General features: G+C 41.2%; 1 protein-coding gene across 1 annotated transcript in view; it reads left to right on the top strand.

Moving 5' to 3' along the window:
* Positions 1-17156, top strand: part of KCNQ5 (potassium voltage-gated channel subfamily Q member 5) — a 539583-nt gene that overhangs the window by 471582 nt on the left and 50845 nt on the right. The window contains exon 9 of the mRNA XM_059400156.1: positions 6341-6561. Within this exon, the coding sequence (XP_059256139.1) occupies positions 6341-6561 (221 nt within the window). The remainder of the gene's footprint in view (positions 1-6340; positions 6562-17156) is intronic.

The following is a 17156-nucleotide window of genomic DNA, read 5'->3' as shown; positions in this document are numbered from 1 at the left end:
TGCTCAATAAACAGTTCTTGGATAGAGTAATAAAATGTCCCTGACCTCAAGTAGCTCCACATACAAAGAGAAAACACCAACAAAAACGGGAAAGAGGAAATAACAGAAAGACAATGAGGTAATAAGAACACTTCAATAATCTGAAGGAAACAAGCCAAAGCTCCCATTTTAACATGACTTAAGCTTCCACCTTGCTGGGTTCCATAGGCAGTGGAATTTATGATACTGCATAAGGAATGCAGAAAGACTATAGTATTAACAGTAGCAACAGTACCATCTTAAGAAAAACAAATTTGCCCTTACTCAAACAAAATATGCACAAAGGAAAATGCATTTATAATGAGGATTGTTTCTTGGAAGAGAGCAGATTTGGGTCCAGGCTATTGTTGATTAATCCTGGACCCGATTTCAAATGGATTGATTACTGCCACCCAAGCGCAAAGCCCTTTACTATGTTTGGGGCCACTGGGTTACTGATGGCGATTCAGATAAGCAGAAGAGATAAACTTCTGCCAACTCTATCTTCCGGTTATCTCAGAACCTGAAGTCTCCTAAAATCTTTCATCATCGCTTTTTATTGTGTTAAGAACTGGGAGTAATTCAGGCGTAGTTGGGTTTAGTACAGTAGCCAGTAACTCTTTCCTGGTCCCTGGCATTTTTTCCTCTGAATAACCAGGCCATACTCGGAGAGGCTTTTCTCACTGCAAAATGTAGTGAGGCATCACACACATTCATATACCCCCATAGCTAACTAAGTTCCCATCTTTGGAATATTCTGGTTAGAGAGAGTTTTGTCTTTCTACCCTGAGGTTAGGCTATGTTTAAACAAATTTGGGCTAGGGAAAGACATCCAGTTCAGTGATGCTTTTGCATTATTTGCAACAGGCCCAACATTTTTCTTTAAAAATACAAACCATCAGTCTCAAGAGGAGCTCAACTGAAGAACAGTTGAAATATTGTCTCTTTGAGACATTAAAATGATGTCTTTGGTACGGGGTCAGGTACAAATTATTATTAGTCTCAAGTGAGCCTGCTCTGTTCTTCCTCTGCTTAGACCATAAACGCAGCTTCTTTAGCATCATTTAATGATTCATTTGTTTTCCTCTATCTTCCCATTGAAACAGTTCTAATCCCATATGTGGTGAGTAGGTTTATTGATTTTAGTATAATAATTATCCCATTGAGTAACTTCTCCAACTCATTTTTTTAAACTGGATAGGTTTTCTCTGTTTTGGTACAAATTGTGACTTTCAGAAAATAGAATATTCACCTATAAACCCATCTAACCAAATTAAGCCAGTATTCTCGCCTTGAGATTTTTAGGCCCTCCTCCCCTTCTCCTTGACTTAGCCATCTTGCACGCACCGCACAAAAAGCTCTTACTTCTTCCTACCTATGTTAGGTTTTTATTGCTACAGGAATAGATCATGCCAACGGAAGTTTAGGTATTATCTATAAATCCCACTACCTCTGCCTACCCTGGCTCCTTAATCAACAATTGTTGGCTACGTGCATGCTTCATAGTTAAGCTACCCTGATCACCGTCTATAGGCTTTAAATAGAACCCTGTCAGACTTCTTATTAGACTATAAATTTGCTTGAACAGGTTCTTCTTTTAAGATGCATGTCTTAAAAGTTAAAGCATAAATGATATATTTTTTAATTACATTATCATCTTCTGCTGTGATCCACTGAGTGCTTTGTCCAAATTGCTCCTACATGGTTGGCTTTATTAGGTTCTGAGATGTGCGGTTCTTAAGAGAGAACTCTAGAATGTGGAGAGAAAAGACTGCGTTCTTATATTTCTTGGGCGTTTGTTTTCCACTATTTACATTTTCTTTCTTCTGTGTGCAAAGAATGATCTGCATGTGTTGTTAAACCAAGTAAGACTAGACTTTTTTTTTTTTCCCCAGCATAATCAACTTGTGTCCTTATGGGCAAAATGTTAGATTGTTTCAAAAACAATCTTTTGAAAATGGTTTCTCCTTCTGTTCGCATTTATTGATAGAGGGAAAGGATTTAGTCTTTTAAAAACACATCAAAAGACATACAATAAAAACTCTTTTTTTAACAAGCTAGTGACTTAGAATCTTCTGACTTTTTAAAGCATGTATTCTGACAATTAGTTATTGATATTAACTATAACTACAGGTGTTTTATGCAAATCAGGAACTTTTTTAATATTTCAAAGCAATTAGTGATATCAACTTCATTGGTTCCTATAAATATTTATTTTTCAAAGTTCCGAAATTGTTTATCCCTTGTTTATACTGCATTGGATTGCAAAGGTTGCTATATTTTAAAATATTTATGTTCTTATTTTCACATGGCTCTGATGCTAACACACAGGCTACCATCGTTTGTAATGCCTGCTTCACGTCCAGTCCTTTCAACCTCACCATTAAGAGCACTGATTATACTCCAAGCAGCACAATTAAGCTCCGTAGTTAGTACTTACTGCTTAAATAGTCTGTGTACTTAGATCTGAAAAACAATAAAGCCAAATGGCTTTGTTGTTCTAAAAAGAAATCCCTGAGCACTTTCGTGGTGGTGAAATGCTTAGTAATGTGCTGCTCTATCTCCCTCACTCCTAGTAAGTTCTGTAGTAATAAGCAGAAGCTCTTCAGAATGTACACCTCACGGAAGCAGAGGTACCCAGCATCCCGGCTATTGACATGAAATTTGAGAATGCCAACTAACCTCAGGTGCATGACCAGGTTCTACCGCCATCCTACCTGAGCCCCGCTCAGAGACTCACTCTTCCTAAGGACTTCTTGAATGAGGTTTTCAAGCCGCTTGTTATTTTCCTTGTTGCCTGTTGCCTGCTTTGATACTCTAGCCCAGGGCCAAATAGGCAGGGTCCCGCACAGCCCTGGCTGTCGGCCCCTTGGCGCCTCCTTGTGGTGGGACAGCTGCTGAACTGCTGCACGCACTGGATTGTTACGGCTCAGTCGCCATATTGTGCCTGAGGCGAGAATTTGTAGAATGCTTATCCTGTGAAGGGCTAACACCCTAATTAAGTATTAACAAGGACTACAGCGTTCTAAGTCCGAGAGGATTACTGTGGGGTTACGGTAATGCCACCCAGTTCCCTGGCAGGGAACATCCAGTAGTAGCCTGCATGCTGGGCCATTTGAGGAACGTGTCCATCTGGTTCCTAGAGGGGAAGAATCCCCCTGCACAGTCCCCCGTCCTTGTGCATACTCAAAGATGCCACGACCAATGACTACAATGTCCTTTGGGTTACTTGGGGTTACCTTCTCCAGAAAGAGACCTTCTTATTTGTCTCCTAGGACTAATCTTTGACAATCTTCCTAAAAACACTGTTCCATGAATCTTTCTCAAAAATCATGTTTATAAGGGGCGCCTGGCTGGCAGAGCATGTGAGTCTCAATCTCAGGGTCATGGGTTCAAGCCCCAAGTTGGGCATGGAGCCTACTTAAAAAAAAAAAAAGAAGAAAAAGAAGTGTTTAGATATGACAAAAAGTAAGAAAGTAATAAAAACTTGAATGAACCAGTAAAGAGTCCATCTTTTTAATCAGTGTACATTTTCAATAACAGCCATCTAATCAGTTTAATAGTCATCTAATCAAGATGTTCTGTTGATTTCCAAATGGGGAAAAGAAGCAGAAAAACTAATAGAAGTGAGCTTTTTTTGTAAGAACGGGTCTTTGTTTTGGAGAACAAAATTTTGCCTGGTTAAAAAATTCTGGGTTAAGATTTTATTCTTAACTTTGATACAATTATGTCAAAAGAGAGGGTGAAAACATTAATTTTTTTTCTAATTTCATATGTAATATGTTGGATTCACTTTAAAATGATTTTTGATAATTCTTTTCATATTAGACATTGGCAAATATTCATGCAGTTAAGAAGGACAAAAAGGGACATGGTACCTAGAACTCGTTTATATCAACTTTAAGTACTTTAAATAGTACTAAGATTCAGAGAAAAATATTATTTCCACTTTCCATGAGTTATTAAAGATGCATCAAAACGTTTCAGAGGCAACTTTTAAAAAATATTTGCATAGGAGCAATATTGTTTTTAAATATTTCATTATTGCCAATCAGCCATGAGGGTTTGACGCTGATACTTATTTCCAACTTTTTTACTTTTTCAGTAATTGAAATTTTAAAAAAGAAAAAACAAAATTTCATATTAAATGGTTTTATGATGTTTTCATCAGTTTCCTCTTCACTTAGTTGGTGTAAGAAACAGATATATCGTTAAAGATTAAGAAAGTAATTTGATATTAACGAAACCCAACCTTCTGTAGTAATTAGCATCTGTGAGTTCCAGAAAAGGTAACCAACTAGATAAAGTACAGTGAGAACATTTGTAGTGATAGCTATGTAAACTTCAGCCATTCGTTAATCTAAATAAAGGTGCAGAGTTGAGCATATGTTCCTGATTCCAATCATCATAAATTTAAATGATGGAACAGATGTGCTGAAACTGAAGAGAGATGTGAAATTTTTACTATTTAAAAAAAAATAAAATAAAAAGGTTGAGAAGAGTAGACATTTTGGGCCCTATCCCTTTTATCTCTTTGAGGATTTGTTTAAATGATTTGAAGGTTTGGGATGACATGGAGAACCCAGCCTCGGCATAAAAAGATGCAGTTTTATATGTTATTGTTGCTGTTGTTTGATGTGATCCACCATTTAATCATGCATTCGTCTGGTGCAGAGAAAGCCTTTGACTGACGGGATTGTTTTAAAGAACCCTTGAACCCACCCGGCCCCATCACAAAACTGCCCAGCCTGTTCTCTGCATGTGCCTTCAGCTAGTCGTGCTGGGCTTAGCTACATCTGCATTTCCGAGGGGAGCTGTCCGTGGCATGGTCGACTTGTTTATTGTTACCAGGACTTTCTGATCACCACAGTTCATTATTTGATTTGTTTTCATGTAAACACATAAAATGTGGTGTCTTTTTAGAATATCATTTGTTAAGCAACTAGGCATGGAAAAATAAATGTTACTGTTTCTTGTTAGCTACAAAACACATAACCACTAAACACATTTGCTGTTGGCATGCTGCAGCTGGGGACAGTGGACGTTGCGGTAAGTGGAAAAAACCAGGGCTCCACTTTGTCTCAGATAACCCGAGTCCATGAGAACACTGCCTCCTTCATGCCCCTCGAAGGCTGCAGCATGAATGCGGGTCTCGGCCTCTCAGAGCAGCTGCTCCAAGTACTGCCTTCAGACCCTAGACCCTTCACCCTTCATTTCCTCAGACCCCCAAGTGGCCTGGGCCTCTCACTAGGTACCAGTGTCATTCTCTGATGAACAACACAGTGCTTTATAAATGAAACACAAAAAGAACACAAACAAAATGGGGACACAGCACCTCTTACAGTCCTCTTGGTTCCCACAAAAATCCCTTAGCCATGTTGCTATTTTCATCCTTATGTTTGAGATGAGGACTGCAAACTCCAAGCCTCTTTGATTCCAACCTGCCCTTCCCACCACCTCACACAGCATCTTTTGAGGAGGAAATCGTGGAGATGCACTTTCGGTTTTGTTGTTGTTGTTAATGCTTCCTTTATCAACCCACGGCATTTCAGTTCTCGCTGGCATCTGAGAACTGAATGTCGGAACAAATATAATTTACCAGTAGCTGCCACAGCAAATCAATAACCTGTTTAATAGCAGGAAATTGTGTTAGTGAACATAACATCTCATTCCGTTAATCAGTCATCACATTCATTATATGTTGGGGCTGTTCTACATTGTGTGGTTTTTGTCTCACAGGAATGAATGCAAGCAAAAAAGAAATGGGTGTTAAGTGTTGTATGTTTGCTCTTATGTATGCAGTACTACCAACCGCTAGGAGATTGCATGAATTTATGGATATCATAATCTTGCCTGGAATATGAAATGCATGCAGAATATAGATATATGTGTATACGTAACTGTCATCCCTGTAGAAATGCTCAGAAATTACAAAGAGATATGCTCCCAAATAAAAAATTACTTTCTTTAAATATCCAAAGTCAAGGTCAAAGCTAAAAATCTGTTTCTAAAGCAAACACCGAACCAGTTCTTGGTTATGTCCAGTGTAATTGTGTCCAAACTACCGTACCCGATGTTGATTCTTTCTGTGATGAATCCAGGAAAGGGTGTGCCACCTAGACAGTGAGATTAAGTTCAAATGAATGCAAACAGATTAAATAAAGCTCTGGTTTTCAATAAGGGAAGACTATATTGCTATGCTCCTACTCGCTGAAAACATGTTGTCTATTGAAATATAGTATACAGTCTCATCAAAGTATTTACCCAAGTGGAGTGGAAGAAATTGCTTGAAATGGAATAATCATGCCTCTGTTGTCCACAGTCAGAAGCTAAGTTTTAAGGAGCGAGTACGCATGGCTAGCCCAAGGGGCCAGAGTATTAAGAGCAGACAAGCGTCCGTAGGTGACAGGAGGTCCCCGAGCACCGACATCACCGCCGAGGGCAGCCCCACCAAAGTGCAGAAGAGCTGGAGCTTCAACGACCGCACCCGCTTCCGGCCCTCGCTGCGCCTCAAAAGTTCTCAGCCCAAACCGGTGATAGACGGTAAGCCCTGTTTTTCCATAACTGTGTTTAATTGGATAGGCTATCGTGAGCGAGATTATGAAGTAATTAATTCTCCATGGTACCAGTTGAAGATAGAAGAAAACAACCCCAAGGAAGGAATTGTTTGTTGGTTTTATTGGAAATTTATTCAGTGCCTTGGGCAAATGTACAGAACATAAGTTTACTTTTGGGAGCAACTTTGGCAGCTAAATCTACATTTCAAAGGAGTCAAACAAAATGTGGTTACTTCTTCACTCTTATCTACAACACGCTGTTACTTCTCAGACAAAGTCCCTATCAAGTTCAACGTGACTGTCCTTCTCACGTATAGGTTATGTCTGACCAGCCAAGGTCTGTGGCCAGAGATGACCAGGTGGTCCGTGAATGACTTGAAACACAGTCAGAAGGGTAACAATAACTTTCTGGACAACAGTGAAGATGCTGTTCCCTTCTCTATGCTCTCTCCACCCCTAAATCAGAGACCACTGCTTATCTTCCTTAGCAAGATTCCTGTTGAAAGTTCTTACCTAATGCTAAGTAGAATTCAAGTTCTTCTCCCAAAAGCAGCCAACCTACTTTATTCACCATACAATGTTTCAGAAGTGTACTCGCTAACACATTTTATTAAGTACCACATCATTTTCATGTTTATAAAGCAGTTTCTTTTTCACATAAGATTAGCTTGGTTTTCCTTTTAAGTATGCCCCCTTGGGATCTCTCTTTTTTTTTTTTTAAGATTTTATTTATGTATTTGAGAAAGAGAGAGAGATCACAAGTAGGCAGAGAGGCAGGCAGAGAGAGGGGGAAGCAGGCTTCCTACTAAGCAGAGAGCCCGATGCGGGGCTCGATTCCAGGACTCTGAGACCATTCCCTGAGCCTAAGGCAGAGGCTTAACCCACTGAGCCACCGAGGGTCCCCCCTCTGGGATCTCTTAAACTGGGCGAAGAACCAAGGTCAAATAGCATCTTCCATGAATACATAAAAACTGCAAAGGCTATCGGCCCTCCTGTTCTCGTTCCCTGGTGTTACCTGTATTTTCCCAGGCTCTGAAAGCCTGAGGGATAAAATTAACAACCAGGGGTCATAATCTCTGTGATCTTAGGCTCCCTGGAACCTCAGCCTACGGGTTCCTCCCAGCTCATTCAGAGATCCCCAGGGCTATCCCTCCCACTCTCCAGTGAGCAGCACGAGTCCCCTCTGCACACCTCTTCATTCTCCACAACTCCGTGGATGCCATGCTCTCCAAGTGGACGTCTCCGCTGCCAAGCACCACATTCCTGGTGGAGCTGGCAGCTCCTGTCTCGGCGGCAGGACAGGCTGATGCTGCCAGGCTTCCCTCCACCTGTCACTCTGCTAAGGTAGGAAATGCTTCCTCCACCAACCCTGGACACTCCCCTTCAAGACTTTGAGTGTCTGGAGTCACTGGAGGCACCTATTTTCAGTGTCCTCTGGTTTCTACACTCGCCTGCTCAGGAATTTGGCTGAAAGCCCATGAACAGCTGAGTCAAGAGTTACCCGTTACAGGGCTTTATGTTGCACTCAAAATAGACTTTCTGAATATAAATGGATGCATCATTTCTGGAAGGCGATTTGGCAACATATATCAAAAGCCTAAGCCTGGACACATCCCACCAACCAATTCCATTTCTAGGATATAATCAATATAATGAAACAACATCAGACATTAGAAATGGTGCTACAAATCAAAAATTATTGACATGAAAAGGTGAGCATAAAAAATAAATTGTTCCCTTTTGCTGTGTGTGTGTGTGTGTGTGTGTGTGTGTGTGTGTGTGTAAATTCATGTACTTACAGGAAAAAGTCTGGAAGTATTTATAGCAATATATGAACAATTACCTCCAAGTGATGAGGTCATAGTTATACTTTCTTTCTTCATTTTGTCTGTATTTCCTATTATTTCTACAATGAACATGTAAAGCTTTTGCAAAAGAAAACAAAGGATGATTTTCTATTAAAAAATTGGACCTTCTTTTTACCCAATACCCTCCCTTCCCCGATTCTAGGGACCCTTGGTCTAACACCCTCTCCTTAGGGTGATTCCCCCCACACACTCCCCTCTGCCAAGAGGTAGAAGGATGCCCTGTCTTAATGCTTAGCCTCTGCTGAGTGTAGACATGGATTGTCTAATGAAGTTGAACATACCACAAATAGAGCTGTATTAGGCTCTAGGGTTGCCATAACAAAGTAGCACAGCTAGGGTAGCATAAACAACAGAAATTTATTTTCTCACGGTTCTGGAGGCTAGAAATCCGAGAATCTCCTTGGCATTTAATGGCTACCTTCTCCCCGTGTCTTCACTTCATCTTCCCTCCATGCACAGCTGTGTCCAGATTTCGTCGTCTTTTTTTTAAAGGTTTAATTTATCTATTTGAGAGAAAGAGAGAGAGTGAGCATGTGCACAAGCCTGGGAAGAGGCAAAGGGAGAGAAAAACGGACTCCCTGCTGAGCAGGGAGCCAGATGCAGGACTTGATCCCAGGACCCTGGGATCATGCCCTGAGCCAAAGACAGATGCTTAACTTACTAAGCCACCCAGGTGCCCCAGATTTCTTTTTCTTATAGGACAACAATGATACTGGATTATAGCACACCCTAATCAGCTCATTTTAACTTAATTGTGTCCTTAAACACCCTATCTCCAAACAGAGTTACATTCCAAGGTACTAGGGTTTAGGACTTCGACATAGGAATTTTGGTGGGACATAATTCAACCTGTAACAGAGCTCCTGCTCACACACATCACTGCATCCCTGGGCAAGCCGGGGTGTTGTGCCCTTATCTTCAAACCTAACCCTGGATTCACACTGTGCTAGAAATGCATACATGACCCACGGTGGGTCCATACTCTTCCAATAGGGGCTTCAAAAAATACTCGACTTTGTACTGTGAGGTCCTTAAGGTTGGCTGAGCACATCTAAATAAAAAATAAATAGGATCTGAATTCTGAATATGGAAAGTGAATTCTACTTGTATATTCGGCCAGAGGGAAAGCATTTTTCAAAGACTTCTAATGTCAGCGCTATCCATCACGGTATTTCAGTTATGCAAAGATGTCTCAGAGATCAGACAGATAGAAACAGAAGTCCTATTCTTTAACAAGTAACAAATCGGAAAGGTCTCCTGCCATCCATTTTCTACATCATTTCATACAAGTGCAGTTCTGTTTGGTTAGAAAGGAATTGCTTTTCCCTGGTTGATGCCCATCTCAATTGGTTCTGAGTTCCCCCAAGTGACAGGAGGCCTGATTGCTGTTCTGCCAAGGTAGCTTTGTCGGCGGCCCACCTGCAGGAGATCATGACTCCTGACTCCTCATTTCATCCAATAGTCCAGAATCTTTTTCCCTGAGTTAACTCAATGCTAGGACTTGGGAAAATGGAAGTTTCTTTTTAGAGGGAAACAAGTAAAGTAGCTATCAAATAAATGTAGACTTCAATTATACATTTTCTTTATACTGCCCCTCCTGGTTTTAAGTTTGTCTACAAACCACTTACTACCCATAGAAAATAATACATACCACCACAGCCAGCTCCCAATTATTCCAGATCTATGTGCTCATTCACTTCTGGGGCTCTTTTCTTCTACTTCGCTCCTTCCTGTACATATTTTAGGCTTTTCTTTTTTTTAAGATTTTGTTTATTTATTTGACGACAGAGATCACAAGTAGGCAGAGAGGCAGGCAGAGAGAGAGAGAGAGGGAAGCTGGCTCCCCGCTGAGCAGAGAGCCCGATGCAGGACTTGATCCCAGGACCCTGGGATCATGACCTGAGCCGAAGACAGAGGCTTTAACCCACTGAGCCACCCAGGTCCCACTTTTTAGGCATTTCATTGCCCATGAACAGCTCAAAGAGAGTGGATGAATAGCAAAAAGAATAACGAAAAGACTAATTGGCCTTTGAGTTAATAACGAAGTTACATCCAGAAAATATATTGAGTTAATAACTAAGTTACATTCAGAAAATAAAAGACACGATCATAGAAAAACAAAGGAAATTTAGGGTTAATCTATAAGCTTTAATAATTCCTGCCAAATCTGATACCCTTTACTACAGATGGCATTATTTTTATAATTTAATAACTGTTACAAAAGCTATTAAATATTGCATGTTGGACTTTTCTTACTATAATTGTTTGTGTAATTTACATATGACACTTAAAAGGGGCATAACTATCTCCTAATGTTCTACATTCATGTACACAGAGAAGTAGAAAGTAATAGGCAGATGTTGAAGCCAGAAATTAACAGATGGCAAAAGGAAGAAAGTGCACTATAAGGGACTGGTGTGGTATTGCCATAACAAATTTCTTTTGACCGGTATGGTATGAATAGTATTTTTAGTTTATAAATCCAGTAATAAGAGAGAAATTTTCCATTGATCAACCAATAGTAAATAAGCCTCTTCATATAATTTTTAAAAGTAGATAAGATATGACTTTTTTTAGATTCCACATATAAATGCAATCAGGCAAGTTTTTTTCTTTCTGTGTCTGGCTTATTTCACTTAGCATAATGTCCTCCAGGTTTATCCATTTTGTTGCAAATGGGATGTTGTTCTTTTTTAAGGATGAATAATATTCTTTTATATAATTATATCACAATTTCATTTCACTGTGTATGTCTATCAGGTCATCATGTTGTACACTTCAAACATACCCAGTTTTTTTTTTTAAGATTTTATTTATTTGGGGCGCCTGGGTGGCTCAATGGGTTAAAGCCTCTGCCTTCAGCTCAGGTCATGATCCCAGGGTCCTGGGATCGAGCCCCACATCGGGCTCTCTGCTCAGCAGGGAGCCTGCTTCCTCCTTCTCTCTCTCTGCCTGCCTCTCTGCCTACTTGTGATCTCTGCCTGTCAAATAAATAAATAAAATCTTTAAAAATAAATAAATAAATAAAATTTTTTAAAGAGATTTTATTTATTTATTTGAAAGAGAGAGAGTGAGATCGAGTTGGGGGAGGGGCAGAGAGAAAAGCAGGCCCCCCCACCCCAGCAGGGATTTCTATGTGGGGCTTGACCCCAGGATCCCAGGATCATGACCTGAGCCGAATACAGACACTAACCAACTGAGCCACCCAGGTGCCCTGCAATTTTTATTTTTAAAATAAATTTTTTATAAAAAATTAGAGAGGATAGAAATGATATTTTTCTCTCAACGTATACAATAATAATGATAAAAGTAACATTTATTAGATCCTTCTCTGTGGCAGGCAATGTTCCAGTGCTTTAGTTCTCTCATTTCATTCAATTTTTCCAGTACCCCTATGAAATAGTTTCATTATTATCCCTATTTTATGGATGAGAAAACTGAGACCTAAAGCTGAGTAACTTACCTAAGACTAACAGATACAAGAAAGCCACAATATACACCCTTTCAACCTAATTTCACCGCACTGCCTTCAGACACATTCATTGAAGTGCTCCCTAATGTCATATCTTTCTTTCATTTCCTCTTTTTCCCTGCCACCCACCCCCCACCCACTTTCACTCTTCCATTTTCAGTTGGTCAATCTCCTTCCTATAGAAACCATTTGACATTGCCACTATCCCACCCCGTCTTTCTCCCAACCCCACTGCCAAACCTCTGAACTATATCATCTTCAAAGACTACCAGAGGTGGAAGATGAGGCAAATTGAGGAAATGGCCTTTAGATGATCCTCTCTGTTTTGGTCGGTATCTGGGCAGAGCCTCGGGATAACAGACATGCTGATCTGTGTCTGTTTACCCTGGGGGGAAGGCAAGTGGTGAGGTCATGTGAGGTCGGTTTCAAGACGCAAAAGGGTGTGTCAGGAGATGGACAACAGACAACCAAATGGAAAGTGACAGACTTCAAGTTAAAGGAATATCAAGCAGCCAAAATCCACAAGAATGAAACTACAGTAGAGACGGGAAAGTCCAGATTTCTGGTAACCAGTTTGCAGTCGAGGAGGGCTACACTAGCTGGACCCTGCTGTCCTTGGGAATGCCTTTCAGAACCGCACTCAAAGAGTACAATAATCTTGACAGAGACATGTTGCACATACCTGTGGGTTTTCAACCTGTTCGACATTGCTTCTGCTTCAGGGGAACATATCGATTCTGCTGAACAATCCTGAGGGTTCATGCTGGTTGCTGTGGGAGGCACATCCTCCCCAGGTATTTACGAGAAAGACTAGCATGAGCCTGGGTGTGGGAGGTATATGGGGTTCACCTGAGCAGAGGCTGGATGGGCTGAAGATATGGAATAATTTGCAGTGGTCAGAGTCGGGGGGGGGCGGGTTTCCCTGGTGACCAAGTCCCTGTTCCAGACACTGCTGATACCTCTTCTCTCTTCACTTCTCTTCCACATCCCTTTCTTCCCTCAGCCTGTGCACCAGTTAGGATGCATTTGGCTGCAGGACACAAAAGAAGCAGATTCGGGGTGCCTGGGTGGCTCAATTGGTTTAGCCGTTGCCTTTGGCTTGGGTCATGATCCCGGAGTCCTGGGATCAAGTCCGCATCGGGCTCCTTGCTCAGGGAGGAGCCTGCTTCTCTCTCTGCCTCTGCCTGAAGCTTTGCCTGCTTGTGCTCTCTCTCTCTCTCTGACAAATAAATAAATAAAATCTTTAAAAAAAAAAAAAAAGCAGATTCAAATACCTTCAACAATAAGTGTATCTTACTGCCTAAAAAGAGATTCAGAGGTAGGACAGCTCCTGGCCGTGAAACATTGCAATCCTGACTTGACTTCTCCATGCTTCTCTTAGATCACCTTTTGACTCTGCCCATCTGTGAGCCACCTCCTCCTCGGGCTGGGAGTGAGATGGCTGCAGCAGCTCCAACCATCTTATGAGGCACAACACTTTGAGAGGCAGAAAGGGAACCATCTTGTGTTGCCATCTCTTGCTAAAGTGAGGAAAACTGTCCATTTGCATCTTCATTTGTAGAAGGGGGCCTTGTGCCTGAAGTGAACCTTGGCAAGGAGAATGAGCATTGGCAGTCAGGGGCCAGAGTCCCCTGAAGCCCCTCAACCAAGGGAGACGGAGATAGTAACTGGATAAAATTTTGGGATTTATGTTCAGGAATCGGCTATTAGGAAAGCAACTTCGAGCAGTGTTCAATACAGCCAAGCGAACTTTTCCGCTTTGTGATGGTGAAGAGAAAGAATGCCCTTAAGCATGTTTTCTCCCAAACATTCTGTCTACATGTCATTTCTGTTCTTCTAAGTGTCTATGCTTTTTAAACATATGAGCCAGATTTAGAAATCTTTTTTTTTTTTGTCCTTTCTTTTATCACATAATTTCCATGAGACAGTGAGCACAGACTGGACTAACTCCTTAAATTTCAAAAGAAGGACAAAATGGGTAAAGGAAAATCTAGGGAAAAATAAATGAATTCCCATTTAGATCATTTCATCCCTCCCCACACACAATCAGCTGGTGCATTTCCGGTCACCACCCTTACCGAGGGAAACAGGGAATAGTTGCCTTCCTCGCCAGCTCCTCAGGTGTCTTCCTTGGAGACTCCTTCTTCCCTTTCAGGCTCATAATAACTATTAGGGTCTCACCTAAAGATAGCAAAAGAGCAGAAACACAAAGCATGAGGTAACTTAAAGTTAGAAAGTCCATCCACCCCCTTCCTCTCTACTTTAACCTCTGTCTTCCAGGTCCCAGACCCACCAGTCTCCTAAAACTTGCTGGAGATTATCAGCATAAGATCATCAAGAATACTGACAAAGAAGCATTTTAGTACAGTGATTTGGACAACACCCTGAACTAACAGACTTCTATACCGACTCTGGGATATTTTTTTCCAAGCAGTATAAATTATGCACTATCAAGATTTCATATTCAACTAATTCATGCACACGGACCTTTCATCTTCTACTAATCCTCTTTTACACTTATTTTCCAATGGCATCTTCTTCCCTCGTGTTTTTCTCAGTCTCCCCAGTTGACATTTTCGGTGTCTCCACAAAATGCCAAGCATTGCATGGCACTTAACATTTTTTTCTGATTTTCCATATTGATGGCCCAGCTTCAGCCAAGCTTTGATTATAATTTTCCACAAAATATGATGCTTCCTGGCACTTTCTGAAGTTACCTGATCATGACTCTGCCTTGTGTTGACAGAAACAATTCTTGTCAAGGGGGGGTTCTGGTAGGGTTTCAGCTTAACCTGTTTGTCCACATCCCTGACAGGGTATCCCTGACTGAGAAGCATGCCACTCCCCTGAGCTCTGCCTGTAACAAAACCTGAGGTGTTTCTTTCATGACAGAACATAGCTCCCTGTATGCCCAACTTCACTGTTAGCATCCTTCTAAGCAAAAGTCTACCAAGGGGAGTCAGTAGGATTCTGAAACACACATTCAGTCCTTCTCCACTAAGGAGTTGGTGAAAACCATTACCTGGAGAAAGTTCCTCAATTCTGGTCCATAGGTTTCTTTTTCCTTTAGTTGTTCAGGTTCATTATCCATTTGGTCCATTATTCTTCATTCAGAGACACATTTTGGTCCTCTCCGGGGTGTCCTATACTGTTCCTGTCCCCCTAAGATCTGCTTCTTTATTCCAATGTTCCTATCACTATGTCGGGGGGTGGAGGGCAGGGGGAGACCTCTCAATCTCTGATCATAGATTCTAAGTGACTCAGTCCAGGCACACCTCAGAGATATGGCAGGTTGGGTTCCAGATCACCCCCATAAAGCAAATAACACCATAAAGAGAGCCAAAGGAAATTTTTGGTTTCCCAGTGCATATGAAAGTTATATTTACACTGTAGTGCAGTCTATTAAGTGTTCAAAAGTATTATGTCTAAAAAAAATAGTATACATACCTTCATTTTAAAATATTTCTATTTTTTTTTTTTTTAGTTTATTTATTTATTTATTTATTTGCAACAGAGATCACAAGTAGGCAGAGAGGCAGGCAGAGAGAGAGGAGGAAGCAGGCTCCCAGCTGAGCAGAGAGCCCAATGCAGGTCTCAATCCCAGGACCCTGGGATCATGACCTGAGCCGAAGGCAGAGGCTTTAACCCACTGAGACACCCAGCTGCCCCTAAAAAATATTTCATTGCTTAAAAAACGTGAATCATCATCTGATTTTTCAGCGAATTATAATCTTGCTGGTGGGAGATCTTGCTCCGTGTTGACTGATCAGGGTGGTGGCTACTGACGGTGGGGGAGGCTGGGGCAAATACTTAAATAAGACAACAGTGAAGTTTGCCACATCAGTTGACTCTAACTTTCACAGATGATTTTTCTGTAGCATGAGAAGCTGTTTGGTAGCACTTTGTCCACAGCAGAACTTTCTTTCAAAATTGCAGTCAGTCCTCTCAAACGCAGATCCTGCTTTTATCCACTATGTTTATGCCATGCTCTAAATCCTTTGTCATCATTTCAACAGTCTTCACAGCATCTCCACCTAGAGATTCCTTCTCAAGAAACTATTCTCTTTGCTCACCCATAAGAAACAACTCCTCTTCTGATCAAGTCTGATCAACAGATTGCAGCGATTCCATCCCATCTTGCTGTTTCCACCACATCTGCAGTTACTTCCTGTATGGAAGTCTTGAACCCTCAATTAGTTAAAAAAATAAATAAATAAAAAGCAATATCTGCAAAGTGCAATAAAGCGAGTATGCCTATAGTTATCATATTTCTGGTAAGAGTTGCTTTTTCCAATACTTTTTGTGAAATACCTGTTTCTGGTTTGTTTGTTTGTTTTTTATTTTTTATTTTTTTTAAAGATTTTATTTATTTATTTGACAGAGAGAGATCACAAGTAGGCAGAGAGGCAGGCAGAGAGAGAGGAAGGGAAGCAGGCCCCCTGCTGAGCAGAGAGCCCGATGTGGGACTCGATCCCAGGACCCTGAGATCATGACCTGAGCCGAAAGCAGCGGCTTAACCCACTGAGCCACCCAGGCGCCCCTGTTTGTTTATTTTTTAAAGATTTTATTTATTTATTTGACAGAGTGAGAGGGATCACAAGTAGGCAGACAGGCAGGCAGGAGGGTGGGGGGGAAGCAGGCTCCCTGCTGAGCAGAGAGCCGGATGTGGGGCTTGGTCCCAGGCCCTGAGATCATGACCTGAGCTGAAGGCAGAGGCTTAACCCACTGAGCCACCCAGGCACCCCGTGTTTCTGGTTTTTAATTACTGAAGAAATGTGTTTCTATTTTGAATGGACAGAAGTTCCTCTTGGCTTTCTATTCTAATCCAAGTACTTTTTGTGTTATAGGACAGAATTTCTGTCCAGATTTCTCTAGGTTCTGCCCCAATGTTTGTTGTCATCCTATAGTGATAGGGAAAATCATATTTGGTTCCTATTGGTGAGGAAAATAGCTTCCTGCTTAAGATATAGGCTTTGAATGAATCCCAACTCCTTGCTTCCAGCAGAAGCTAAGCTGCCCAATGACCTACGAGTACAACCTTAAACCGTATTTCTTTGGACTTCCACGGATCCAGGTCTCATTGAGAAACGTGGGGTTGTAAACCAGAGTTCTAAATTCTGTTTCCCCAGCACATCAAAGTGTGTGTGTGTGTGTGTGTGTGTGTGTGTGTGTGTACATCAATGCCTTAAAGTGAATTGGAATGCTGTATTACTCATCTACTGATACATAACAATTTGCCAC

Source organism: Mustela nigripes, chromosome 5 (genome assembly GCF_022355385.1).
Source record: "Mustela nigripes isolate SB6536 chromosome 5, MUSNIG.SB6536, whole genome shotgun sequence".
NCBI lineage: Eukaryota > Metazoa > Chordata > Mammalia > Carnivora > Mustelidae > Mustela > Mustela nigripes.
The sequence above is the reverse complement of the archived record's forward strand: the minus strand, read 5'-3'. Positions and strand labels throughout refer to the sequence as shown.